Genomic DNA, 27,555 nt, shown 5'->3' on the forward strand with positions numbered 1-27,555 from the left:
GCCTCAGGGGCCATCGTCCTGGGAAAGGGTCATGGGCAGATCTGGATTCAAATCTAGACTTGGCTCTGGGACCTCAGGCACGTCACTTAACCTCTCTGGACCTCAGTTTCCTCATGTGTTTCATGGGTCTAATGCAACAGTAAAATAATGGCTGTAAAAATCCCGACACAGTTCCTGGCCCATTGTAAGTGCTCAAGAAAAGGTAGTGGATATTATTGTATTTTTTCATTCCGCGGAGAGTTTCTGAGACCATGTTGGGCTAGGTGCTGGAATGGCAAAGGTGAACGGGTGAACAAGCACTAGTTCTAACTGTGAGGAGCTCACAGTCTGGTGGGGAAGTCACCCAGGGAAACAGATAGCCACACCAGGGTGTGATCGGCCCTGTAGTGCTGGACCAGATCTGGGTGGCGTCCTAACTCCATTCCTTGCTAGCTGTGTGACTTTGGGTAAGTTGGTCAACCTCTCTGAGCTGTAGTTTCCTGTTCTGTTAATTGCACATCTCACAGGGGCATCGGGAAGACTCAGTGACATGGTGCATATGACATACTCAGCACAGTGCCTGGCTCGTAGTAGGTTTTGAAATCAATGGTAGCTGCCATTTTATTGTTATTGTTATTGTTATTGTTATTCCCATATACAAGGTGCTGTTGGGAACACAGAGGAAGTGACTGACTGGGGGTTCAGGGAAAGCTCCGTAGAAGAGGGAACACTTGAGCTGGGTCTTGAAGGATGAGTAGAAGTTCACCAAGTGGGAAAGGACACTCTAGGTAAGGAGCCTGTGATTCCAGGTTGAAATCTGTCAATGAGGGGTTTGTTCTTTGGGGGGGATTAAGGCATTGTGTTCATCCCAACTTCCTTGCGTGCCCTCACTGCTTCCCTCTGGGTCTGTCCCGGAGGCCATGTGCACTCACCCTCCTGTGACAGCGCCCACCTGTGACTCCATGTCCTGGTGGCTGTGGGTTCCTGTTCTGTGTCCCCATCTGTCCATGTTTGGGACCACAGGTCTGTGTCTGTCACGTGTGTCCGAGTGTGGTGCTGTCTGCATGTTCCTGTGACCGTGCTTGTCTGCGTGGGGATCCTGAGGTCCTCCTGGGCCACACGGTGGGGCGGGGGGCGGTGAGCTGCATGTGTCCTTGGCCTCCAGCTCCAACAGGATAGCCGGGCCTCCTTGGTCACTCTCCTCCATGCCCCCGCTCAGCGCCTCCCTGCCTCTCCCCTCCGTCCCATTCTCCAGGGGCTTCCTAATGGGTGTCCTCCCACCTCCTCTCCTGGTCTTTCCAGTCCCGTCCGCACTCAGCAGTCGGAGGGGTCTTTCTAAACCACAGATTTCTGCCCCATCGCCTGTTGCTTCGAGTCCAGACCCCAGGCCTAGGATTTCATCAGCTTTCTAGGTCAGGCCCTGGCTGCTGGCTCCAGCCTCGTATCGCCTCTCCCAGTCCACACCAGAACGCTTAGCTCCTCGCACACGGTGTGTTGCTTCTCACCTCTGGGCCTTTGCTCAGGCTGCTGCTTCTGCCAGGAATGCTCCCCACTCCTTTGTTGCCTGGCTCACTCCCACTCATCCTTTAAGACCCAAAGCAGGTTATCACCTCCCCTGGGAAGTCCTCCCTGATCCTTTTTTCCATCCTGGGTCAGGTCCCTGGCTCTGGGTTGCTCATCCCTTACTGGGGGGACGGGGCGGGGGGAAGGAGCAAGTGATTTGCCCCAGATCACACAGCTGGTGAGTTGGAGCCAAGAGTTGAACCCCGGTGCGTTGGGCTTTAAACAAAGCAGGCTGTTCCACGGTCCAGGTGAGGTGATCGTAGCTAGGACTCGTGGAGAAGAGTGGGTGGACTTGAGGGAGAATTTGGAAACGCGGTCCTGGGGATGTGGCTGGTGGTGGATCAGAGCTGGGAGGGAAGGGCGGGGACGTGTTGGGGATCCATGTGTGTCTGTGGCAGAAGCGTCTGGGCAGATGGGGATGCCTGCTCACAGTCAGGAGTGGCTCCAGGGGGCGCACATCTTAGGGGAAGACCCAGTCCAGCTTAGGCTTGCTGAGTCTGAGCAGCCCACGAGACAGCAAAAGGGAGGTAGCTGGAAGGTGGGCCTGGGGCTCCCGGGACAGGCCTGGTCTGGGGGTGGAGACCTGGGGCTTGGCCAGTATTTAAAGTCCCAGAGTGGATGGGCCACCCAGGGATGAGGTGGGTGGGACCGAGGAGCATGGTCCGTGGGTGGGAGCTCTGAGGGACACTGAGGTAAGGAGCCGGGGGTCACGGCACAGAGCTCCACAGAGGGTCCGGGCAGCCTGAAGCCAGGAAGGGTCAGGCTGGAAGGTCCTCGGTGGCATGTCGCAGGTCTCAGGCGAAAGTTTTTGTTTTTGTTTCTTTTTGCAGAAGCTTGTGGGTCACATGGCTCCTTCCTCCACTTAGCTTGGAGCTCCCAGATGGCAGGGCTCCCCCGTATGCCTCAGGTTCCCCAGCTCTGGGCCCAGTGTATCCAGAATGACTGGAGGGGCGGCTGGTGGATGGGCCCGCTGTTTTCAGAAGCAGCGCTAGGTGTTTCGTTCATCCATCTCTGCAACTTTCTTCACCTTGCAGAGCAAGAAAAACGAAATGGCGGTGTGCTTGCCCCGCTGTAAGGGTCAGGGCTGTGTGTCTCACGGCTCATAGCAGTCTCGGCTTCTCTCTGGGGCTTGAAGACCGGCTGGCACATCCTGCGCAACCAGCAGCGTGTCTCTGCCTGTCCCCACAGGACCACGCAGCCGTAGCCCACCTGGCTTCTCCGCCCCTGCCCCCATCCCTGCCCTGGGCTCGGCCCGCAGACTGCTGCTCCTGCTGACCTCAGTCCCCTTGGCTCTGTAGCCTCCTGATGCCTTCTCCCTGCCAGCATTCCGGCCCAACCACTCAGCAGGCATTCAGCGCCCGCCTGCCTGGCCGGTCCCTCACTACCTCCCCTCTCTGGCTCTCTTTTTGGAGCCTGAAGGTGGTGGCTCAGGGACCCGAACCTGCCTCGTACTTCCAGACATCCATGCCTCTGCTCAAGCCGTGGCCTTCGGCCGTGTCCACCTGTCCTAAACACACACCTGCGCAGTCCCCTGCTTAAAACCCCTCCCTTAAGACAAGGTCTGAGCAGCTTAGCCCAGCCCTCCCCACCCTCCCCACTCACCTCTGGCAATGGCCCGCCACGTCGTGCAGGGCCCAGGGTTGCACAGGGGCATTCCCACCCCACAGGCTTGCTGGGAGGCTCCCCTGAGATAGTCCTGAAGTGTACCCAGCAGTGGGCCTGACACTCAGTAGGAGCTCAGCAAATGGTCATCCCCTGCCCGCCCTCCCGCCATTTGACACACAGTAGGTGTACAACAGGCCAGGGGCACAGACTGAATCATTACATTACTACGACCAGCCAGAGAAGGATGTGGAGAAATTAGGCAGAGACCGTGGGGATCAGATTAAGTGGCCCAGGGCAGACCCTTCCCTTCTGTGGGCCTGTTTGTCCAGCCAGGGCGAGGGGCCATCCCTGCCCTCCCAGGGGCCTGACGAGCGGCAGAGAGGATGCTCTACCCCAGCCATGGGACCCTAGGCCTGCCACCTTCTTCCCCAAACCTCCCTGACCAAGGTGGGCCTTTGGGAAGCCTGAACTTGGCATTAAGCTGAAGAGGAGGAGGAGAGGGTAGCTCCCTGAGAACTCTGAGGAAGAGCTGGTGCAGTAGGCAGAGTCCTGGGCCAGGGCAGGAATGTGCAGAGCAGCCTGTTTCTCACCCCATTTCACAGATGAGGAGAACTGAGTCTCTGAGAGCCGATGATCAACATTACAGTGAGGTGCTCCCTTCGGTCTCCCCATCCTTGTGGCCTGGAGCAAAGTGCTTCCCTCTGCAAAATGGGGGTGAAACTGTTCCCTGTTTCCTGAGGACAATGCCAGTGGGGACCGAAGAGCTTTGTAAACTGTCGAATTGTGTGTGGTTGTCTTGAATTCTGATTATCATTCCTTCATTTATTCATTCTGTCATGCAACTCATGTTGTTGGTCACCTCTGGGCCTGGCTGCTGGGGATACTGAGATGGGTAAGGCAGGTGTATCCAGTTCCTGGGTTCCCTTCACTCTTTCCCTGGTGGACAACAGCTGGGAGGGACAGACAGGTCCTGAGGCTGCTGGATGAGTGGGTGCCGGACCCCTGGGCTGTGCCCATTGTATCCTAAGACAGGGCATATTCACGAGCCTGCAGTCAGGATGCCTTGTCTTTCCCCTGAACAGCTAAGGGACCGATCAGCTGGACTTTGGAGTCAGGCAGATTAGAGCGGGAATCTCAGCTCTGCTTACTTGCTGTGTGACCTTGACCAAGTCACTCCACCTCTCTGACCTTCAGTTTCAATTATAAAATGGGGATGATGAGAGAACCTGGCTTTGAGTGTCGGTGTGCCTGGCACAAGGTAGGCAGTTGGTAAATGGCAGCCTCCTCACTGTCATTATTGTGTTGAGGTCTTTCTGAGAAAGGGATCTGGAACAGTCAGGGAGAACTCTAGGCAGGAAGTGTTTCTTAGTGTCGGGCTGTGAGGGAAGGGCAGCCTGGTGTCTGTGGGTAGAGGGAGCAGGAGAGCCCTTAGAGGGCAGCGGCTGTCCCAGCCACCCCAGAGGAGGGTACTCTGACCCTCAGCCTGGCCAGGCTCAGACCCCCAAGTGGCCCCCAGGCTGGGAGTGAAGGGCAAAGGTGGTTTCGTGTAGGGATCCAGCCATTTGCATGTGGTTATTTGCTCAACCAAGTACTGGGGTTTGCAAAGCAAATTCCCCAGAGGAAATGGCTTGAGCAAATCCGATTTCTAGTTTGACTCTGGCACCCAGCCCTGTCCTCTTGGACAGGTCCTTACCCCTCTCTCCAAGCCTCAGTTTCTTCTCCTATAAAATGGCATAATAATACCTCCTGTGCCTATTTCTCAAGTAAAGATTACAAGGATAATCTATATCAAAAGTCTTTATTAAGAGTGTTGAGATTAGATTGTATGAGAGTTTTCTCCTAAAACCCTCTGCCTGCAGTTCCACTAGGGGCTCCTCGGGCTTCTCGGACCAGGAAGAGGTCGAAGACACTTCTCTTTGGCCTTGCCTGTCCAAATAAAACAGTTGCACTTAAGCAACAATACTAGTAGGTATTTAGTTAGTAATTTATGTGAGAGAGATCAATAGGAGAATTTCGATGGAGAGCAAGACTGTTCAGGATGGTCCCTGTAAGTCACTTCTTGACTTAACTCTCTCAGGTTGCAGGAAGACTGGAACCCTCTAGAAGAGTAAAATAGCTCTGAAGGTCCATCCTTCACGCTGCCCTGTTGAATGGCCTTCTAATTGCACAGGCCTGCCATGGAACTTGCCAGAGATGAGGGCCACCAGTAGATTGTCACATAATTCTAATGAAAAGCCCCAAACTGCCCTAGCCGCAGGCCTCCCCAAGTGCCTCCTTAAGCACAGTGTGCTGACACATCCTTGTAGGTAAAATGTTGCATGTGTCCATGCTTATTTCTTGGGTCAAAGGGCAGTAATCATTTGGGTCTCTGTAAACCATCGTGCCAAATTGCCCTTCAGAGTGGCGGTATCTGATGACCCAGGCTGCCCCCTTGTTCTGATGAAGATGTCTGCCCTCAAGGGGGCAGCGGTCAGAAGGGCAGGGATCAGGGTTGGGCAGTTGCCTCTGTTCTGTGGCCGTTTACAAAGCTGCCCCAAGACTCTCCAGTGTGTCTCTGTCTGGCGAGAGTGGGGGTGGAGTAGGGGTGGGGGGCTTCTATGTGAAATCCATGGGTCCATGGGGTGGGCTCTGCAGCCTTGGGCCCTTCTGGGGGATGGGGATTGGTCTGCCCGCATCAGGGTGAGGGGGGGACTGGGAGCATAGCTGGTCTGTCTCTGACCTTTGCCCTCTGGAGCCCACGGAGGGAGACACTGAATTCCTGACTTTTCAGCCTGGAGGCGTGGTTGCCGGGCCCTGGGAGGGGGCTTGCACTGCGGCAGGGTGAGGGTCCCACGGGGGCGGGGGGTCCCAGACACTGGGCCAGACTTGAGTGGGCATGGCTGATGGGAGCTCGCCCCAGGCGGCTGGGGAGGGTCCCTGTGACAGTCGCTTTCTCCCCGCAGGATGGCCGAGCCTCGATTTAACAACCCCTACTTCTGGCCCCCTCCTCCCACCATGCCCAGCCAGGTAAGACCGAGCGTCGCCCTCTGGCCGCCCTCCCCCTTTTGGAGCGGCTCTGCTTTGGCCCGGGGCTTCGGCCCGGCCTGCGGGGCTCGGGGCTCCCGGCTCGCGGGGGACCGTTGGCCCGGGGAAGGGGCCGGACGCGGCCCCAGCCCCCTCCGTGCCTCTTCTCTCCCGCCCGCAGCTGGACAACCTGGTCCTGATTAACAAGATCAAGGAGCAGCTGATGGCGGAGAAGATCCGGCCGCCCCACCTGCCGCCCACGTCGGCCTCGTCGCAGCAGCCGCTGCTGGTGCCGCCGGCGCCGGCCGAGAGCAGCCAGGCCGTCATGTCGCTGCCCAAGCTGCAGCAGGTGCCGGGGCTGCACCCGCAGGCCGTGCCGCAGCCCGACGTGGCCCTGCACGCGCGGCCCGCCACCAGCACCGTCACAGGTACGGCTGGCCGGGAGGGGGCGGGGCTGGCGGGGGCGGGGCGGGGGCGGGGCGAAGGGGGCTCGGTCCTGGGAGGACCCAGCCCCCTAAGTCGCCTGACCCTGGGCGGGGGCGCTGCCTGCCGGGAGAAGAGCCCTGACCAGACTTGTTGGGGGTGAACGAAGGGGCCCCGATGCCGGGAGAGGTTGGCTGTTAACGACCGCAGTGGAGCGGGAGAGGGAACAGCATGTGCAAAGCGGGTCTGTGTGTAGAAGGCACGGGTAGGACGGTCCGTCCGGGTGGGAGGGGCAGATGATGATGGTGATCATGGTGATTACACTCGTAATATGGCAGCTGGTTCCAGGTGAGCGCCTGTGTGTGGCCGACAGTGTTCGTTTATTACTCCCAGCAGCCCTGTGCGGTGGGCACTGCTAGTTATTAGGTTGAACAGTTGACCGGTTTTGACTTAGGAAACAACAGTTTCGTGCTCACCCTGATGTCTCCACTTAACAGATGAGGAAACTGAGGCAGAGTTGCACAGGCAGTGTGGTTCCAGAGCCCGGGTGTTCATGACCCTTGGCTCTAGCTGGTCTCTAGAGAGGAAGCAGACTGCATGTGACGGGCCCTGTGGGCCAGGCTGTGCAGTTTGGACTTTACCCTCGGGCAGTGCGGAACCATGGAAGATTTTTTTTTTTTTTAAAGACCTTATTTATTTGACAGACAGACACAGCGAGAGAGGGAACACAAGCAGGGAGAGTGGGAGAGGGAGAAGCAGGCCTCCCGTGGAGCAGGGAGCTGGACGCGGGGCTCGATCGCAGGACCCTGGGATCATGACCTGAGCCGAAGGCAGACGCTTAACCACTGAGCCACCCAGGCGCCCCGCCATGGAAGATTTTTACGTAGGGGAGGGGAATGCTAAGATTTGGGTTGCAAAGCTGAGTCTGCCTGGGAGGTGGGGACTGGCTTGCTGGGAGAGAAAAGGAGGCAGGGAGATCTGTAAGAGAGAGTGGTGGCCTGGATCAGGCAGTGGCAGTGAGGTCGGAGAGAAGGGGACAGATCTGAGACTTGTTGAGGGGAATGGACAGGGCTTGGTGCTGGGCTGGCTGCAGGGGTGAAGAGGGAGAGGAGCTGAGAGAACAGCCCAGGCACTGCCATGGAAGGGCCAAGGAATCGAAGGGGGAAACGCGGGGTAGGGAAAGAGGTGTGCTCAGGCTTGGATAGGTTGAGACCGGGGTGTCCCGCACATCCCGAGGTGGTGTTATGTGGCCGGGGCTGCCTGGTGTCTGCCTCAGAACCTGGGGGGCAGGCTCTCCCTGGAGGCCACTGCAGCCGGGCCTTTGTCCCTCCCCGGGCTCACCCCTGCCTCCAGCTGGGTGCCTCTGCCTCTCTTCTCATTCCCCCCTTCTCTCAGAGACGCCCAGCAATTATGGGACCTAGTGAGCCTCCCCAAGTCCCCAGCCCCACTCTTCACATCCCCCCTTATTATGATTTTATTAAATTTATTTTTTTCATTATAGAAGTAATATTAAAAAAGTAATATAAGCATATTAAGGGAAATTTGGAAAAAAGAGAAACTCGGGGAAAAAAAACCCACTCATAATCCCCAGCTCCTAACCCAGCAGCTTAGGAGAGCCTTTTGGTTCATTTCCTTCCTTTTCCATCTTTTTTGTTTATTTTTTAATATGCCTGTGTGTTTTGCTGAGCTTGTAGTGGGGCTCTGCCCATAACTTCAACTCGCTTTTCCTACCCACCATTCTGTCATAAGCATATTTAATGCTTTTTTTAATTATAAGGGTAATTCATAGTCCTTATAGAAAATGTAGAAATTACAGACAAGCTGAAAAGAGAAAAAATTAGCCCTAGTCCTACAACTGTTAGCATTTTCATGTTTTCTCTATAATTTATTTGATTTTATCCTTTAATCACAGATAGAAAAAAATGGATGAATTCACCAGGTAAAAAATTCAAATAACATAGAAGCAGATAGACAAAGTATGAAAATCTCCTTTTACTAGAAAATTCTTCCTCCCTAGAGCGAACCACAGTTTATACACAAATTTAGTTGGGTGTGTCTTCTCAGATCTATTTCTCTGCATCAACACACACATCTGTATTGTCAATTACCTACACAGGAAGCTTAGATGTGTGTTTTTTTTTTTTTAAATACATGGGTTCATACTGTCTATGATTTGCTTTTTCACCTGACGACAGCACATTTGGGCGTTCTCCACCACTGCACAGCATCTTTCTTGTTTTCATGGCTGCTCAGTCCTTCATAGTGAGGGTGGGCTACATCTCTTTACACAGCCCCTGCTGAGGACAAATGGGTTGTGTCCAGTCTGGTCGTATAGAAGGTCCATATACACAGATCTTTGTGCTCGTGTGCAAATATTTTTTTTATGGGCAAGTTCTAGAAGTCACATTGCTTCGTCAGAAGTTACATATATTTGGGGCACCTGGGTGGCTCAGATGGTTAAGTGTCTGCCTTTAGCTCAGGTCCTGATCCCAGGGTTCTGGGACTGAACCCCACATCGGGCTCCCAGCTCAGCAGGGAGTCTGCTTCTCTCTCTGCCTCTGCCTCTCTCCCCGGCTCATGCTCTCTCTGTCTCTCAAATGAATAAATAAAATAAAAAAAAAGTTATGTATGTTTGACATATTAATGGCTTCTGCCAATCATCCCTCCATTGAGGGTGAAAATGCATACTCCCATTGGCAGCGGCTGACACGAACACTTGTCCATCTCTGGAGCTTACCTTTCTCAATGGATAGATTTTTGATTTCTTTTTAAAAGAAGCATCCTTTTAGTTGCATGAAAGATACCATTTTCATCTTTTTGTCTGCTTCATCTGATATTGTAAATGTTTCTAGTCCCCTCATTTTTAAAAGAATGACTTTTATTACAAAAGTTTATTTTTTTCCTTTTCCCTTTTTTAAAAGCTTTTATTTTTTTTTTAAGTAATCTCAACACCCAAGTGGGGCTTGAACCCACCACCCCGAGATCAAGAGTCAACCACTTGACTGAGTCAAACCTCTGACTGAGCCAGCCAGGCGCTCCTGTATTACAGAAGTTTTTTAAAAAGTACATTGTCAAAGAATCAAAGTACAGTTAAGCCAAAATACTTAAAAAAAATTACTCCCAGTTGTGCTATCCACATCACTTTTGGTACATCTTCTCCTACTTACTTTTTCCTCTGCATACATATGCTGGTTTTGTTTGTTTGTTTTGTGTGTGTGTGTGTGTTTTGTTTTACAAACATAATTTTTTAATGGGCAGTTAATGTTCAGTGGAGAAGACTGATCGCAACGTATCGACCCCTTCCCTAATGTTGCATATTTCAGTTCCTCTAATTTTTTGATATTGCAAATAACACAGTAGTGAACATCTTTGTGTTTTTTTCCTGTGGTTTAAAGTATTTCCAAAGTGCCTCTGTTACCAACCCAATTTAGTTCTTCGATGTGTCAGGCCTCTTACACATACACGGACTCTCATGTAGTCACCCCTGGGTAATTTACGAAGGGAAGAGGAGGCTTGGAAAGGTCTCTGAAGCTGCCTCCCCCGCCCTGTGTCTTCTGCAGGTCTGGGGCTCTCCTCCCGGACCCCGGCTGTGAGCACGTCCGAGTCGAGTGCGGGCACGGGTACCAGCACCCCGTCCACACCCACCACCACCAGCCAGAGCCGCCTCATCGCCTCGTCCCCCACCCTCATCTCAGGGATCACCAGCCCCCCCCTCCTGGACTCCATCAAGACAATCCAGGGCCACGGCCTGCTTGGCCCCCCCAAGTCCGAGCGCGGCCGCAAAAAGATCAAGGCGGAGAACCCAGGGGGGCCGCCTGTTCTCGTAGTCCCCTACCCCATCCTGGCCTCAGGCGAGACTGCCAAGGAGGGCAAGACATACAGGTGGGGGTCTTGGCGGAAAGGGGGTCCACAAGGGCTTGGGCCAGAGCCTCGCACCAAGGGCTGCCCTAGGAGCCCGACAGCTGGGGCTGGAAAGAGGGGCCCCAGGGGCTCAGGGTGGGTGCCAGGTCCCGAGGAGCGGGGTTCTCCTGACAAGCCCCACCCACAGCCCCTTCGCAGGTGGGCTAGGGCTGTCCTCCCATGCTTATGCAGGGCTGCTGGGGACCCAGCTCACCCTAGCCTGGAGCCGTGGGAGTCCTTTCCTCCTCCCTTCAAGCAGTATTCTCAGCCCCCAAGTTTGGATCATCTAGGGAGCGCTTAGAAAATGCCAATCCCAGGACCGTACCTCCAGAAATTCTGATTTACTTTATTAGGCGGGGGGACATGCAGAGGGCCAGTCATCCCTTTTTGAAAGCTCCCCAGATGCTTCTGACGTGTAGCTGGGAGGAGAACTTCTTATTCCGAGTGTTGTGGGCTGTGGCCCTGGGCACACATCCCCAGGATTGCCAGGCCCCTCTCCCCTGGGAAATGTAAAGCGCTTCCCTGATTCTGTGAATGGAGCCCCCGGTGGAAGAGCCTTGGCCTCCGGATTGGAGGGTGTCAGGCTGGGAGCCTGCCCCCCGGCTTTCCCTGGTGGGCCTGTGCCCCTGGGGCTCCTCACAAGAAAGCTCTATGCTGGGCGCAGGGTCTGTGCAGTGCGGGAGGTCCCCTGCGCTTCCGGGCAGAGGGTGGGGGTCTTCCCAGGTGTGAACGTGCCTCATGCCCCACAGGTGTAAGGTGTGCCCGCTGACCTTTTTCACCAAGTCTGAGATGCAGATTCACTCCAAGTCACACACCGAGGCCAAGCCCCACAAGTGCCCGCACTGCTCCAAGTCCTTTGCCAACGCCTCCTACCTGGCCCAGCACCTGCGCATCCACCTGGGCGTCAAGCCCTACCACTGCTCCTACTGTGATAAGTCCTTCCGACAGCTCTCCCACCTCCAGCAGCACACCAGGTGAGTGGCCTGCCTGGGGCTGCCCCCCTGCAGCTGGTCTCAGCTCGGCACTTGCGCCGGGCTCATGGACCTGGTACGAGCAGGTGCCCGCTGCCCTGACGGTCAAGAACAAACTCCTTTACTTGGCATTTGAGGCCTTTGGTGGTGTGACCTTTGTAGACCTCACAGGCCTCTGCTGTCACTACTGTGCCGCCCTTCCCACTGTTTCTCATCTGCCATATCCTTTACCTGAAACACCCTCTCCCTTCTTTATCCTGTTTCTCTGGCCCTCTCCTAGCCATCTCTCCTTTTAGCTTCCTCCGGGAAGTCCTCCTGGGGCTCCACCAGGCCCCGTGCATCCCCATCAGAGCAATGGCCTGCTGTCTTGTATGTGTCACATTCTTTGTCCACCGCCCCAAATATATTGGGGGCTCTTGAAGGCAAGGGCTTGGTCCCCTCCGTACCCATATCCCCAGTGTATGGCACGTAATAAGCATCTGGGCATTTGTGGAATATTTGTGGAATAAGTAGAACTATCTTTTATAGGGCATACGATTCACCATTTAACAAATATTTACAGAGCCTCTGCTCTAAGACAGGCATGATTCTAGGTGCTGGGAACACAGCAGTGAACAAAACAGACAAAAATCCCTGTCCTCATAGGCATACGATCTAGTGGAGTGTGTGAAAGATTCAGAAATATAAATGCTTTAAGGAAAGACAGGTTTTTGCAAGGGAGTACAGACATCAGAAAGGCTGACTCGCCACTCTGCAAGTAAAAATACCATAGGTATTTAAAGAAACAAACCAAAGGTTACCAAGATTGCAGTTCATCTCTTCAGAGAGAAACACATTAGTTTTCCCCCCACCGACGATCATGTCTGTGAGCGCCGCTGTGTGTTGGCCAATAGCAGCTTTGTGAAAGTCAGGGATACCGTTGTTTTTCCTGTGGAGCTTGTAACTTGCCAGAAGCGATCAAGTTTTCTCTCTTTGGGGGACTGATGCGAGACAGACCCTAGTTTTTGCTTTTCGGGTTTTTTAAAATTGTTGTTACTGTTGTGATTTATTCGGATATGTCCATTGTCTCGGTAGGCTTTATCTTGGGGCGCAGAATGCCTTGTTTGTCTAGTTCTTGGACTCGGAGGCAGAATGCGCAGGTTTGATCGTAAGAGAGCAATGGCAGAGTGCAAGCAGGACAAGGCCTCTGTCCGTTCCCTCGGTCCTGTGGCTCCTGAGGCATAAGGATCGGACCATAGCATTTTGTTCCAGCAATTTTCTGATGTTTGTCATTGCTTTGATTTTTTTTTTTTTTTTTTAAGTTTGGCCAGCTTTCTGGACACAGGCCTGTGTAATGAGGTGATGATTAATAAACAAAGAGTTGCTGGTTGTATGGCTTTTAAGATCAGAACATATGATGCTAAAGCTTCGCGGAACGCCCGGGTCATCATTTTAATCTGTGTGTGTGGAAAAATTTCTTAGGATATTATCTAAGACCAGAAACCTTGAACCATGCAGGTAAGCCTTGTCGGGTGGTGCCCACATAGCCTGTAACGGTAAGGGTGCCTTTTGGCAGAATCCCCGTTTGTCAGTGTTTCAGACTGGCAGGAGTAACGTTTTCTGTAATCTTAAAGGCTGGGAATCCACAAGCCAGGGAGCAGATCCTGTGCAGCTTCCCACAGAGGCCACATCCCACGTGGGAAGGATGGTCCGTGTGTTTCACTCTCAGGCTTGTCATGCCTAATTAAATGAAATTTGTCTTTTAAATGTGACATTTCTGGCATGGTCATGGTTACAAATTTGATTTACCCAATTATACCCTGTTGGGAAGGAGGACAGATTCTTACTGACCCTATTTACCAACCTAACGGCCATAAGAGAAGATGACCCCAGGGAAGGCACTGTGAATATTTGTCGGCAATTGTTCTGAGCAGTTTTGTAGGTGGGGCGAGTAACATGCTGTTTTCAACAGAACTGTTATTTTATTATTTATTTATTTATTTATTTATTTATTTATTTATTTATTTTTTAAAGATTTTATTTATTTGAGAGAGAGAGAATGAGAGACAGAGAGCATGAGAGGGAAGAGGGTCAGAGGGAGCAGCAGACCCCCCGCCGAGCAGGGAGCCCGATGTGGGACTCGATCCCAGGACTCCAGGATCATGACCTGAGCCGAAGGTAGTCGCCCAACCAACTGAGCCACCCAGGCGCCCTTATTATTTTTTTAAAGATGTATTTATTTTAGAGAGAGGGAGAGAGTGGGGAGCAGGTGGGGGAGGGAGGGGCAGAGGGAGAGAGAGAGCATCCTCAAGCAGAGAAGCAGACTCATCGCTGAGCGCACAGCCTGACTCGGGGCCCATGACCCCAAGGTCATGACCTGAGCTGAAATCAAGAGTCGGACGTTCAACGGACTGAGCCACCCAGGTGCCCCAATAGAACTATTATTTTAAAATTTCCTTGATAATTCATGAGTTTATATCTATGTTAAATTTTTATAGTTTCCCTCCTCCCCCAGAATTCTGAAGGGTTAGTTGGAAAGGCACCATTTAAGGAATATTTTATTCCTGGTTCAAATATAGCCTCCTAAATTGAGGATTAGAGGTGTAGATCAAAGAAGAAAAGGGTCTTCCCATATCCCCTTTAGGAAATAGAAATGAACCCCACTTAAATCACTTTCATTCGGTTCGAGGTCCTAATACCTGTTCTGCTGACCTTGGGTAGTTCGTCTGGTCTACCAACGTGTCTGCTTCTGGACTGCAGACTCTTGGATCCTGCCTTGGCCTCAGGCAGTGTCTGGTCAAGGTGACGGTGTCACGGTGGAGGCTGCGCGCATTCATCTATTCCCTGGAGCCTGGAGAGCCAAGTGCATGTGTTACAGTCCTCAACTGAGGCCATAATCTCTTGATGTCTTCTTTGGAAGACTGGACTTCTGACCTGAAGCAGAGGCCTTTAGGCAGGTGGGACAGGGAAGTGTTGATAAGCCTGAATGACTGGTCCATTTATCGTAATAATAAACATTTATTGTAACAATCAACAATGTCAGAATGGAGGAGAATGGAGTCTTCTATTAAGATAGAATGCATGATCAATTTTACAGATTAAGAATATATTTTAGGCAGGGCGCCTGGGTGGCTCAATTGGTTAAGCGACTGCCTTCGGCTCAGGTCATGGTCCCGGAGTCCCGGGATCGAGTCCCGCATCGGGCTTCCTGCTCAGCAGAGAGTCTGCTTCTCCCTCTGACCCTCCCCCGTCTCTTGTACTCTCTCTCTCTCATTCTCGCTCTCTCAAATAAATAAATAAATCTTTAAAAAATATATATATATATTTTAGGCAGCAAGGGCATTGACCCATCTTCAGGCTCTGTATCTCCTAAAGCACGTGTTAGGATTGTCACTAATTGATAAGTATAGTTAAATGTAGAAAAAACTTTTTTAAGGACATTTCTTTTGATTTTTATTGGACCTGAAAATAAATTACTGGTTTTTTTGTCTCCATTTAAAAAAAGTGCACAAATTGGGACTCCTGGGTGGCTCAGTCTTTTAAGCGTCTGCCTTCCGCTTAGGTCATAATCCAGGGGTCCTGGGATCGAGTCCCGCAGCAGGCTCCTTGCTCAGCGGGAAGCCTGCTTCTCCCTCTCCATCTGCCCCTCCCCCCTGCTTGTGCGCTCTCTCTCTCTCTCTCTCTCTCTCTCTCTCTCTCTGACAAATAAATGAAATATTTTTTGACTTATATAGCATTATAATTCTGTTATACTATATATTTGTATAAATTACATATAATCATATATATAATAAATATATAAGACATTTTCTGTATATATATGTACACATAAAATATAAAATTAATACAGGGAGATAGAGCGTCTCTTCTTTTTTTTTTTTAAGAGAGGGAGGGTGGGAGAGGGGCAGAGGGAGAGGAAGAGAGAAAATCCCAAACAGACTCCACACCCAGCACAGAGCCTGACACGAGGCCTGACACGGGGCTCGATCTCACAACCTTGAGATCATGACCTGAGCTAAAGTCAAGAGTTGGACGCTTAACTGACTAAGCTACCCAGGCGCTCCTGAGTGTCTCTTCTTTTGATTTGCCAACGTTCTTACACTTGCATCTTCATAGAGCAGCTTGCTCTAGTGTTTGCTAATTAGAAATACAGAAAATACAAAAGGCTCGATCATTTGGAGCACCACTCTTGTTATAAAGCAAAGAAGGAAATCTTTGGGGTTGCCTGGTGGCCATCTAGAAAGGCCAGGAGCGTTTGGGTGTAAAAGATACTTTGATAATTTTATTCTGATTTGGGGCCTGGATTTGAGAAGGCTGAGGGCACAAAGTGGACAGCCTAGGCAAGGTCTGAACATCGGTCTAAGAGAAAATAAACACAGTAGCAAGTAGTGATAAGTATGAAGAATCATAGTTTTGGGGCGCCTGGATGGCTCAGTCAGTTAAGCATCTGCCTTTGGCTCAGGTCATGATCCCAGGGTCCTGGGATCGAGCCCTGTGTCAGGTTCCCTGCTCGCTGGGGAGCCTGCTTCTCCTTCTCCCTCTGCCCCTCCCCCTGCTTGTGCTGTCTCTTGTGCTCTCTCTCTCATGAATAAATAAAATCTTAGGAAAAAAGAATCCCTAGTTTTTTTCAGATGTAAACTTTTGTTTTAAAATATTAAGACCATGACCAAAACAGCAACAAAAAATTAACAGGCCCGTGAAGGAGGATATTTCCTGATCCAGGGATTGCTCTCTATTCCTGAGGACACACATTTTTTTTTTCCTCTTGAGTGATTTGAGTTAATGGTGGGAAACGAGACGAGCAACGTAAGAGGATCCTGTTAACATGAGAAACAAATTATTAGTCAGTAGACAGTGGCACCTATAATTAAACCAATGTGTCCTAACCCAGTGACAAAGAGGTGGATGTCCCACATGCCCAGAAGTCCTAGAATCTGTTAGACAAACAAACAAAAAAAGCCAAACACAAAGAAGCAACCAGATTCCAGGTTCCTTGTTTTCTCCCATTCCACGGAGACTCCTTCCTGCTTTTTGCTCCTTCACGGAGAACCAGTCAGGGCATCTAATCAAATCTATCATTCAAGGGTGACTGCCAGTAATGACTAGAATATAAGATCATGTCCAAGGCTGATCCAGCCCTGGTCACGTAATAGAAATGGACTTAGAAACAGGTTGAGCAAGATTACTCTGATTGTTGAGAAAGGTGGGAGCATTTTGGGGGTAATGTGGTTCCTGGGAGCTGGAGCGTTCTGGTGGGACCTCCTTCTGTGAAAGGAAGACACAGCAAGTAAAGAAAAGCAGGAGCCTGATGTGGGGCTCAATCCCAGGACCCTGGGAGGAAGGGGCTGTGGCTGTGAGGCTGCGGGAGAAGCTCGGCTGGGCGGGGGCAGAGCGAGTGTCTGGGGCCCGAGGTGGGACTGGGGCCGCAGGGGCCCCGATTTCAGCTCGACTTCCCTGTGCCGCAGCTCAGCTTCCCTGTGTCGCCTGGGGTCTGTGGTGAGCTCCCCTTCACTGCACTTGTGGGAGCCAGGGCTGGGGGCTCCCCTACTGAGAAGATGCTTTGCAAGGACAGGACTCTGATGTGGGAATTGAGGGCCTGGCTCTGACTTGCAGGTCAGGGACCGAAGAGCTCTGGGGCTCGGTGTCACTGGGAGCATGCAGCCTGGCCCCCTGTTCACCCAGCTGGCACTCCCCGGTGCCCCTTCGGAGCCAGCCCAGTGCTGGGGGGCACACACAAGGGCGGATCAGTGGCCAGAGGCAGGCTCTGGCCCAGAGGCACCCCACTGTGACCTGGGAGGCTGGTGGGTGTGGAAACTTCCACGAAGGAGTGAAGTACGTGGGGGAGGTGGGGGAGGACCATCGGGGTCGGGTGTTGAGGGGTCGTTTGTAGCCCTCCCTAGAGATGGGGCAGCAGCATGAGCAAAGGCTCGGAGGCTTCCTCGGGGATGCATGCACATTGCAGGGAAGTTGGAAGGATGCCATGCTGGGGAGGGCAGTGGTGGAGGGGGAGGCTTTAGAAACCAAGGCCTTGAATGCCGGGGCACGGGGTTTGGAAAAGGGAGAGACTGTGGAGGTTGCCAGGCAGGGCCACGACAAGGTCGGATCCCCGCACTGCTACAGTGGCGGGTGGAGGCCAGGGAAGAGGCCAAGCAGCCATGACACTTGGACCGGGGGAGGCCGGAGGGCAGTTTCCCTTTCAAGAGGGCTTGGCTGGGTCCCTGAGGAAGAACCTAAAGTCCTTTGGAAGGTGCTCGGTCAGTCAGTCAACAAATGTTCGTGCGGTATGGACAGCATGGGTTATGTTGAGCACACTACTGTTGACAGTGACTGACCTGAGAGAAAGAACTCGCTTTCATTCATTCAGTCCGTGACTCCCTATGTCCATGACCCGTCTTTGAGGCTAACACCCAGAAATGTGCGGGTGGAATATGGGTTCTCAACACCAGGCCAGCCCAGCTCCACTTGGCAAGTCTCTGTGCAGCCTGTGGGTGGGGCTGGCCTTGCACCTGAGCCTGGGCCATGTGCTTGCCCTCGGATCCCTGTCTCATAGAGGAGACAGGAGGGGCAGCCTCCCCTGCCGAGGGTGCAGTGGGGGCACAGGCGTGGTGGGCAGAATCATCAGTCAGACAAGGTTGCCCGATGAGAAGTGGATCTCCGACCAGGATGGAAGGTGCATAGGAGCGGTGAGGGGAGGCCAGAGCGTATGGTGAAGGGCCTTGAGTGACACACTAAGGAATCTGGACCCTATCCATGTTTGTAGCGGGCAGCCAATGTCTTGTCGATGGCAGGGAGGGTTCTTTATTCCAGCCTATCCGGCACGAGGCCTGCTGCGACAGGGACCTTACTTTGTTTGATGAGCGGGTTGACAGGCAGAGCAGCCCAGTCAGCGAGGTATTAGGCGAAGGAACCGACACCGAGCGGCCAGGGCCGGGTTCTCCCTCCACCTGGTGCTCGGCGGCGAAGGAGGCAAACAAGGTTCGGGCCAGCCAACACTCCACTGCCCGCCTGCTCGGCAGAGAGGGTTTGCCAGACAGGTGACAGAAGACACATGCAGGCTGATAGTGGGAGGCTTTCGTGGAGGACGGGGCTCCCACGTGTGTGCCGGGCACCTCGTCTGGGCCCAGCTCTGTCCTCACCTGGACTGTCAGACAAGCATGAGCAGCACCACAGACTTGAACAGAAAATACAGCCAGCAGCGTCACTCTGGAGTCACCCTCCCGGGGAGGCTGGCCCTGACCACCCTGTTTAAAATTGCCACACACACACACACACGGGGCTTTCATGCTCCCCCCACCTTATTTATTTTCTTCTCACAGCACTTACTACATTCTACGTGGGATTTACTTACTTTGCTCATGTTTGTTGTTTGTTCCCACGAGGCAGTGGTTTTTGTCTGTTTTGTTCACTCCAAGTACCGAGCACACGGGTGCCTGGCACACGGGTGCCCCATGTAATAAACATTGCAGGTGTTTCCTGAGCGCTGACTTTGTGCCAACGCTTGGCAAAGCCTCTGAGCATATTTTTATGCCCATTTTGCAGATGAGCAAACTGAGGTTTGGTGTTTTTTTTCCCCCAAGGTCACTGAGCTAGTAGATGGTGGAGCCAGGATGAGAACCCAGGAATGGGAGGGGGCAGAGGGTCTGAACTGCAGGGTCTCCCTGTTCTGCATTCTCTCAGTAGCTGGGGTGACCAGGTTACCATCCTAGACATGTCTCTGATGTGGGGACAGGGCAGGAGACAGAAACTGGGGGCCAATTAGAGAGAGAGGCTTCCTTCTGAGGGAAAGGGGCAAGGTGGACAGGGAAGTTCCTGGCAAAGCGGTGGATCTGTGTTCTTTTCAACAGTGGTCTGCGGGTGGGTTTTGAAGAAGAGAAGGACAGAAAGCAGTCTGAGAAAGCCCCTGCTGTTTAGCTGGAGGGTTGGGCCGGGTCTCTGAGTGGATGCTGGTGGTGGGTTGGGTTCAGCAGGGACCTGTGGGGAGCAGGAGGGCTCTGGTCACAGACTGGCAGACTGGGAGACCAGAGGAAGAAGAAGCTCTTGCCAGGTAGTCTCTGGAGAGTGTGGGGAGTGGAGACTGGGAGGCTTGGGAGCTGAATATATGGTGCAGGCCATCCAAGGCCTTGGGGGCTGGAGCTGGCCGGGTTGTCTGTCAGGGACTCCACCTCACTGGGCTGCCCATTGCAGAATTCACACAGGCGACAGACCCTACAAGTGCCCACATCCTGGCTGCGAAAAGGCTTTCACTCAGCTCTCCAACCTCCAGGTGAGTGTCCACCTGCCTCTTGCCTGCTTCTTGCCTGCCTCTTGCCTGCCCCCCTGCAGCAGGAGCAGAAGAAGGGGGTGGGGGTGGGGCTGGGGGAGCCCCGCCTGGTTCCTCACCCCCTGCTGTGCTCCCCACAGTCTCACCAGCGCCAGCACAACAAGGACAAGCCCTACAAGTGTCCCAACTGCTACCGGGCCTACTCGGACTCCGCCTCCCTGCAGATCCACCTCTCGGCCCACGCCATCAAGCACGCCAAGGCCTACTGCTGCAGCATGTGCGGGCGGGCCTACACCTCGGTGAGTGCCTGGGGCCCCTGGGGTCCCTGGGGAGCCTCTTCCTCTCCCTGGGCCTCAGCCTTCTCCTCATCAGATCTGTATTGATTCTCCCCATTCTCTAGACAAGGAAACTGAGGCCCGGAGAGGGGAAGTGACTCTGCAAGATCATGATGAGTGATCTGGGCCAGGGCTTTGGCTTCCCAGTTCTGTTTTTGGCTGCCCTGGGCCGAGCTCCCAGCCTCCTGGTGGCCTTTAGCCTGGCTTTCCCAGGCGTGGTTTCCCCCTAGGCCCTGGAACACTCAAGGCAGAGGTGAGGGGCCAGGCACTCTGCTCTCCAGAGCCAGGGAGGGGGAGGGGCCTTTCCACTGGGGAAGCTGCAACCCCCATCCTGGCCACAAGGGGGCACAGCGACTCGGCCCAGAGCCACCTCACCTCAGGAAAGGCCTGAACAGTAGGTCATCTCATCCAGCCCCCTCTTCTGGGTGGGAATTTCCCGCAGCAGAGGCCTTTCAGCACCCACAAGAGGGAGCCTGGTAAGTCACTTAGGTGTGTGTGTTCAGTTAATGAAATATCCTGGTTGACAGAGCCCAGGTAACCCCTCCCCCCAAAAACATCACTGAGCCTCAATTTCCCTATCTGTAAAACGGATGAGGTAACTGTTCTTACCTCACAGGGCTGTTGGCCAGCCCAGTCAGCGCCTAATAAATGTCGGCCAACACCATTGTTTATTTGCTCAGTGTTTACTGAACATTTGTGCCAGGCGCTTGGGCATCAGGATGAATCCAAAAGACACATTCTTTGCCCCCAGGGAGGTTGGAGTCTACTGCTGGAGACAGATATTAAACAAGTAACCACCAAATAAACATGGAATGACAAATTGTGGTAATTGCTCTAAGGAGGTTTGTCAGCCTTAGGGCATGGTAACATGTGGGCAGGGTACCTTCGCTGGGGGGCTGTCCCGGTGCCTGATAGGATGTTAGCAACGTCCTTGGCCTCTCTCACTAGCAACCCCCTCCCCGAGCTCTGGCAACCCAAGATGTTGCCAGGTGTTGCCAAATGTCCTGGGGCCAGGGTGGAGCCGCCTCTGACAGAGAACCACTGGGCTGAAGGACCATAGGTTGATAAAGCAGCTGGGAGGCTGGAATGGATTTGGGAAGGGGACACAGGCCTGGGTAGGCTGACTGAGGGGGTAACAACATTTCAATGGAGCCTTGGGTAAGGAGAGTGAGAACCTTCCAAGCAGGGGAACGGTGAATGCAAACACCCTGAGGTGGAACAAACATGGCGCGGTCCAGGAACTGAAGGAAAATTAGGTCACACGGGGCTGTGGGGCCCTGTTAGGGAGTTTGGATACGTGCCAGGTGGAGCAGGAAGCCATTGGGGGAAAGGGACTGTCTGCGAGGGTATTTTGAAAGGTCACTGACTGGAGGGGGCACACGTGGGGTGGTCAGCGGTATGTCAGGTGCCAGCCAGGCCTACAGTTTGCTGGGTGCTGGGTTCGTCACACTGCTCCTTCCCTGGAGTTCGAAGGGCAGAGGAGAAGTGAAAGACAGAGGGCAGAACCTGCAGGGAATGGGTCCCAAGGGGCGAGGTGGGGCACCACAGAGACCTAGGAACCCCATTCAGCTGGCTGACCTTCAGCTGGTGTTGGCCTCAAGTTCTCAACATCTGCCTCCTCACGCCTGCTCCTAGGGGAGGGGCCGCTGGCATTTACTGGCTATAGTTCTGGATGGAGTCTGTCTGAACTCTGGGGGCAGGGAGTGTCCCTGCAGCCCCATCCTGAATGCGGCCTCAACCGGACTCTCTAGAACAAGAATAGTTACCTTTATTTTTAATTAAAGTAAGTTGACATATCTTTTTTTTTAAAGTGGGCTCTGTGCCCAGTTTGGGGCTTCAACTTATGACCCTGAGATCAAGAGTCACAGGCTCCACTGACTGAGCCAGCCAGGCCCCCCAACATACCTTTTATTTAAAAAAAAAAAAAAAAGAGAAAGAAAAAAAAACAACAGTTCAATGGATCGAATTTTAAACTACTTTAACAAATTTTAGCATAGTGAACCTTCATGTTCCCATTAGCCCCCAGAACCGTCAACCAACCTTGCCTCATCCATATCCCTATTTTTTGAAGTAAAATAGACATCATATTGTTTCATCTGAAAATGTTCCCTGTGTCTCTAAACACAAGGACCCCTCTTTTTGAACATACACACAATATCTTTACAGTTACCATAAGTCCTTGATATCATCAAATACCCAGTCAGCGTTCAGGTTTTGTCTCCGGAAGGCCAGAATTTTATTTACTTACAATTTGATTTTGTAATGGAGATCCAGATAAGATCCCCACGTTACACCCAATCAATATATCTCTTAATCTGTTGAACCCCACCCTGTCGTCCCTCCCGGGCCTTTTTTTCCTTTGCAGAGTAGTCACTGAAGAATAGTTTCCTAGTTTGGACGTTGCTGATGGCTTCCCTCTGGTGTTTGATAAGCATGTTGCCGCCACATTTGAGGTCTTCCTCTACCAGATTCTGAGCAGAGTGACATTTGAGACTGGGGGACTATGTCCTGGGGGGCAAGTGGTGGCTCACCAGGTGCTCCACCTCCTCCCTTGAGTGTGGGGGCCTCTGGGCCTGCAGGTGAGCCTTTGGGTCACCTCACCCACCCAGTTGTGGGTGCCTCAGGTCAGACTTGGCAGAACCTGTGGGGGCACTCAAGGGACAAGCCGAGCGTGCCCAGCTTATGCTTCTGCAAGTCACCAGTCCTGTCGGGTCCACCTTCTTCCCAGGGAGGATCAAGTTGGGGGGGGCCGCGGTGGCTGCAGTGGCTGGGGCTCCCACCAGCACCTGGAATGCAGTGTAGAGACCAGGGAAAGAGCAGTCCCCTCAGCCTGTACTGCATGCCGGGAGCTCTGTCCACCATAGCAACCGTTTGAGTTTGTGCCTTCAAGAGGAGGAAACAGCCTTGGACATAGGAGATGACACGTCTGAGGTCCCACTGCTAGGAGATGGCAGAACCCAGCTCAGACCAAGGCCTCCTGCTTTTCCTTCGCTGGAGCACCATCCAGAAGGGGGCAGCCATGCTCGATCCCCAAGGCAGGCGGAGGTTCAGCCAGCATACCCGATTACAACCTGTTGGCCTGGCCCTAGAGAAGTCCAGGTGGGCACTGCTGAGGGACGAGCCTGGTGCCAGCCAGTTCTTCAGCTGGCATGTTGTGGGCTCAGAGTGTGGGAAATGAACCAGCATCCACCCCTGGTGGCGATGCTGCCTCACTAGAACTAACGCCCCATGCCCCGTCTGACGCCCTAGAGCCAGGCCTGCTCACCATGAGCTGGCCCACCAAGGAGCCCTCCAGTGGACACTTGTGGGAACTGCAGCCTCCCCTGCATCTCTTGCCAATGGTTGGTTGGTTACGTGTCCTGAATCTCACCCCTGCCCACAGGAGACCTACCTGATGAAGCACATGTCCAAACACACGGTGGTGGAGCACCTGGTGAGCCACCACTCGCCCCAGAGGACGGAGTCCCCCGGCATCCCGGTGCGAATTTCCCTCATCTGAGCCGACCCAAGGCGCCGCCCCACCCTGCCCACTGGCAGACACAGACCCAGGCAGCACCAGGCCCCGACTTCCTCCAGGGGCCCTCCAGAACAGCCGAGCTCTCTCATGACCTTCCTGACCTTCCAGAAAGCCTGGGCTGCAGAAGCCCTGCCTGGTCCAGCTCTGGGGGCGGCCAGGCCAACTGCAAGATTCTGGACTGTTTTGGTGGCATCCAAAGACGATCTCAGAGCACTTTGAACCTCTCTGTTGGGTTTCTTTTTGTTCCCCACCCTCCACTTGCTTCACTGTTTTTGTTTTTTTTTTTTTAAAGTTTGTTTTGGAAATAACAAAAAAGATATTTATTGGCCAAGAAGTTGGTGCTGCTAAGACCGAGAAATTAAAAGAATCGGACAGATGGACACAGAGAACCAGAGGGCAGCGTGGGACCTTCTCTTGCCACAGCCTCAGGTCTTGAGGGAAGGCTCAGGCCTGAGTCTCTGGACTGCAAAGGGGGCCCCGAGGTGGGAGGGGACAGGAGAGGCAGCTGGAGTGAGCCACTCACCCCTAGGTGCCCAGCTCACACCTCTCGAGCTACGCCCTGGGCATTACTGAGCAGAGGGATGCGGCAGCTCCCAAGGCTGCCCAGGCTTCAGGAGGCAAAATGAGAGAGGGGCCGGGAGATACGCAGGACCAAAGGGTGCAGCGTTGGGCTGGGCTGGGCGCAGGCCCAGGGAAATGGGGTGAGGGTGGGCTGGGTAAGACCTGGCCCCCCACTGCCCTGAAGACCACCCCAGTCTACCTCGGTGCTGGCCAGGAAACCTATTGGCTACCTCTCCCACCATCCCAGACTGTGGGCAGGGGCGTGGGGAGGGAGTGAGCCTGGGCTTAGGACCACCCCCCTCCAGAATTTCCTCCAGATGGGGCAGTGCCCAGGGAGGGGTTATTTGTCTTCCCTGTCATGGAGGGGGAACTCCCAGTCCAGGCCCTAGGCCCCTCAGCAGGGAAGGGATCCTCGGGGAGGAGGGTCCCAGGAGCATACCCTGCCCTCAGCCCCCACAGACACACCCCAATCTGAAAGCCATGCGTGTCCGTGTATATAGGAACTATGTACAGAGCCCGGAGAAGCCCCCCTTCATCCCCCGGGGGAAAAAAAAAAAAAAAAAAGGAAACTAGACAGAAACTCATCTATATATTCTGTATCTGGAGTTCCGTTTTGAATATTAACTGTGTTATTTTTATACACTTTTTAAGCCTTAACTCGCCATTGATTTACCAGTTTAACGTTTCCTGGGTTTTTTTTCCCCCCCACGGGGTTCTCTGCCCCCACCCCCACCCCTTTGTTTGACTTGCGTCGTCTGATAACTCAGTATTGTAGCTTTTTGTCCGCATGTTACTACCCTGTAAATACGCTGTTATACATACTGTTAACACCCCATTTGCTTTTTTCTATGGGACCTCCAGGCCACCATATTTAGAACTAGTTACCTTATTAAAAAAGAGAAAACAGTCTGTTGGCTTCTCAGTCTGCATCTTGGTGGCAGGGAGGTGAGGGCACGTGCCCCTCAATGCTTCAGGAAACAAGTTTGCGTTATATTTAAGTAAAGGGGTGGGGAGCAAAATAAAAATCGAATGTGGGGTAGACACTAAACGGAGCAAGAAACAAAGGAATTCCAAACCCTCTGCTCTTTGTATTTCTCTGTTGTGAAGAATAAACTGTACCCGCACCTGGGTGGCGGTGGTGTGTGGCGTGCTCTGTGTGAGGGCGGGGCTGGGGGGCACCTTTCCATTGCTCCTCTCCCCTCCCCCGCCCCCCCAGACTTGGGGAAGAAGGGACATGGCCCCTCACTGTGGGCTGGCCTCACCCCAGCTGAGCCGAGTGCTAGGTTGTTGGTTACCCTACAGCTCCCCGTGAGGGCGGCAGCAAACCAAGAGGGTTTTTTTGTTTTGTTTTGTTTTTTGCTGAGCATCATGTTGCAATTAAGTGGCAGGAACACAGATTTCAGCCAGGTTTGTCTCATTCTGAGTGAGGCCTTTTGGGATGTATGGGGTCCACCGGTGAGGTTTACAGCCCCCGCTCCCAGAGGGGCAGCCACATCCCCATTACCCTGCCCACCTTTGGGGGTCCATTATGAGTGCCCGGACTTGGGGAAGCAATTCCAGTGATTGAGGGAACCAAGAAGCCCCCTTCACATCCATTTTCCCCAGGTGGGTCAGTGTTTTGATTGCCTGAGAGGGAAATGCAGGAGTTAACTACCCCAAAGTTTATCAAGGCTGGTCCTCTGCTGGGCATGACTTAGAGAGACAGATGTAACTCTACCAAGAGTCACCGTGGAGCTCACCTTCAGGAATTCACTCCGAGTCCTCACAGGCCTTGGGTGTCAACACTTGGCTGCAAGTGATAGAAAGCCCAATCCAAACAAGGATTTATTGGCTTACATACCAGGACCGTGCAGGTGTCAGGCCAGCCTCAGGGCCCAGTGGTGTCTCCAGCTCTCCACTTGGCTTTGTTCTCAGAGTCGGTTTCATCCGTGGGCCCCTGTGGGGTCAGCAGCTCCAGCCTCGCGGGCCCCAGATTTCCAGCAGTCCAGACTCTGTCTTGCAGAAGCTCCAGGAAAAGTCTTCCATAAAGGAGCTGTGATTGGGACTGGTTAGGTACCATGCCCGAACCAATCACCGTGACCGGAATGTCTTACTTGATTGGCTGAGACCTAGAACCCATGCTCTAAGCTTGGAGCAGAGGGTGAAAGCCCAATCTGTAGTTCATCTCCCCAAAAGGAAACCAGACGTGTTAACATTGCGGGGGGGGGGATGGGTGTGGAGTAGCCAGGAACATGTTTTTGGTAACTTCACAGGCCTCCTTGCTCTCTGTGAACTTGACCTCCCATAGCCTGCTCTGCTGTGAAGGGGTGGGCGCCGGCAGCCACCCGGATCCCACATGACCCGATCCGGGCCACAGCTAATTGGCCAGTGGTAGACGTCTGACTCTGCCCCTGGAGCCTTAGACCACGGCTGGTTCATGAGAGTGGACTGGGCACACCTCTTCCCAACTCCATATTTAGTGAATGTGGTTTGAAATCAGCCATGGTGGGGTTCATGCAACAGAAACTGGCAAAGGCTACAAATGGGGGCTTTCTTTTTCTTGGAAGAGCCAGTTGCTAAACGCTTACCAGCACACTGCGGGCTGACCCTCCGATCAGCTTCGCCAGTCCATGGATTAGGAATAAGTTAGGAGATGGTGGACTCCTGAACTGGAAGACCGTGTGGTCCAGGGGTTGGGATGTGTGTTGGGCCAGACACAAGCTGGACAGAGGCAGACAGAAGCAGAGATGGACAGAGAAGACCGAGAGCCTGTGTCAGACTCAGTTCCTGACTTCCCGTCTCCCATCTCCTGGCCAGGTGTAATTTCCTCCTCGTTCGCACATCAGTTGAGTTTAAGTTGCTAGCGGTGTGACACGGGGCAAGTTACGTACGTAACCTCTCCGTGCCTGATTTTCTAGGTAAAATGAGGGAGGTGCCTGGGTGGCTCAGTTGGTTGGGAGACTGCCTTCGGCTCAGGTCATGATCCTGGAGTCCCGGGATCGAGTCCCGCATCGGGCTCCCTGCTGAGCAGGGAATCTGTTTCTCCCTCTGACCCCCCCCCCCCATGCTCTATTTCATTCTCTCTCTTAAATAAAAATAAAATATTAAAAAAATAAATAAATAAAATGAGGGAAATAATAGTAACCAATTTGTAGGGTGGATGTGAGGAATAAATGAATCAATATATGTCTAATGCTTAGAATGGTGCCCGGTACATAGTTAAGTACCAGTAAATGTAATTGTGACTGTTCCTGTTTGATGTGGCCCTGGTCGATCTAAGTCCCTTATGATCAGTGAGCTCTGACTAGAGAGCTGACGATATTTGGCAATTTCTGGGGGTGGCGTCTGAGCTGGCCTGGCAGGGTGGGGCAGCGGGGGTAGGTGAAGATTTGACATGTAGGAGTGACACTCGGGACTGGGAGCCTGCTTTTCATCTGCTCGCCTGGAAGCTCTCAGGTGCTCCCACTGCCTCTGAGGCCC

The 27,555-nt window shown here is 53.2% G+C and overlaps 1 protein-coding gene across 4 annotated transcripts in view; it reads left to right on the forward strand.

Moving 5' to 3' along the window:
• ZNF362 (zinc finger protein 362) overlaps window positions 1-25,225 on the forward strand; it is a 37,837-nt gene extending 12,612 nt beyond the window's left edge. For 2 of the 4 annotated variants that reach the window (XM_027576442.2, XM_027576458.2), the window contains exons 2-9: window positions 642-767; window positions 6,090-6,153; window positions 6,332-6,578; window positions 10,134-10,455; window positions 11,223-11,447; window positions 19,608-19,686; window positions 19,824-19,982; window positions 23,401-25,225. In XM_027576442.2, coding sequence (XP_027432243.1) covers window positions 730-767; window positions 6,090-6,153; window positions 6,332-6,578; window positions 10,134-10,455; window positions 11,223-11,447; window positions 19,608-19,686; window positions 19,824-19,982; window positions 23,401-23,517 — 1,251 coding nt within the window. In that variant the 5' untranslated portion in view covers window positions 642-729 and the 3' untranslated portion in view covers window positions 23,518-25,225. Of the gene's footprint in view, window positions 1-641; window positions 768-6,089; window positions 6,154-6,331; window positions 6,579-10,133; window positions 10,456-11,222; window positions 11,448-19,607; window positions 19,687-19,823; window positions 19,983-20,083; window positions 20,954-22,383; window positions 23,375-23,400 lie in introns of those variants that run through there. The other 2 variants (XM_027576475.2, XM_027576465.2) reach the window with 2 other exon arrangements.
• Window positions 25,226-27,555: the final 2,330 nt, after the last annotated feature.

This window comes from Zalophus californianus, chromosome 4, assembly GCF_009762305.2.
Source record: "Zalophus californianus isolate mZalCal1 chromosome 4, mZalCal1.pri.v2, whole genome shotgun sequence".
NCBI classification, from domain to species: Eukaryota; Metazoa; Chordata; class Mammalia; order Carnivora; family Otariidae; genus Zalophus; species Zalophus californianus.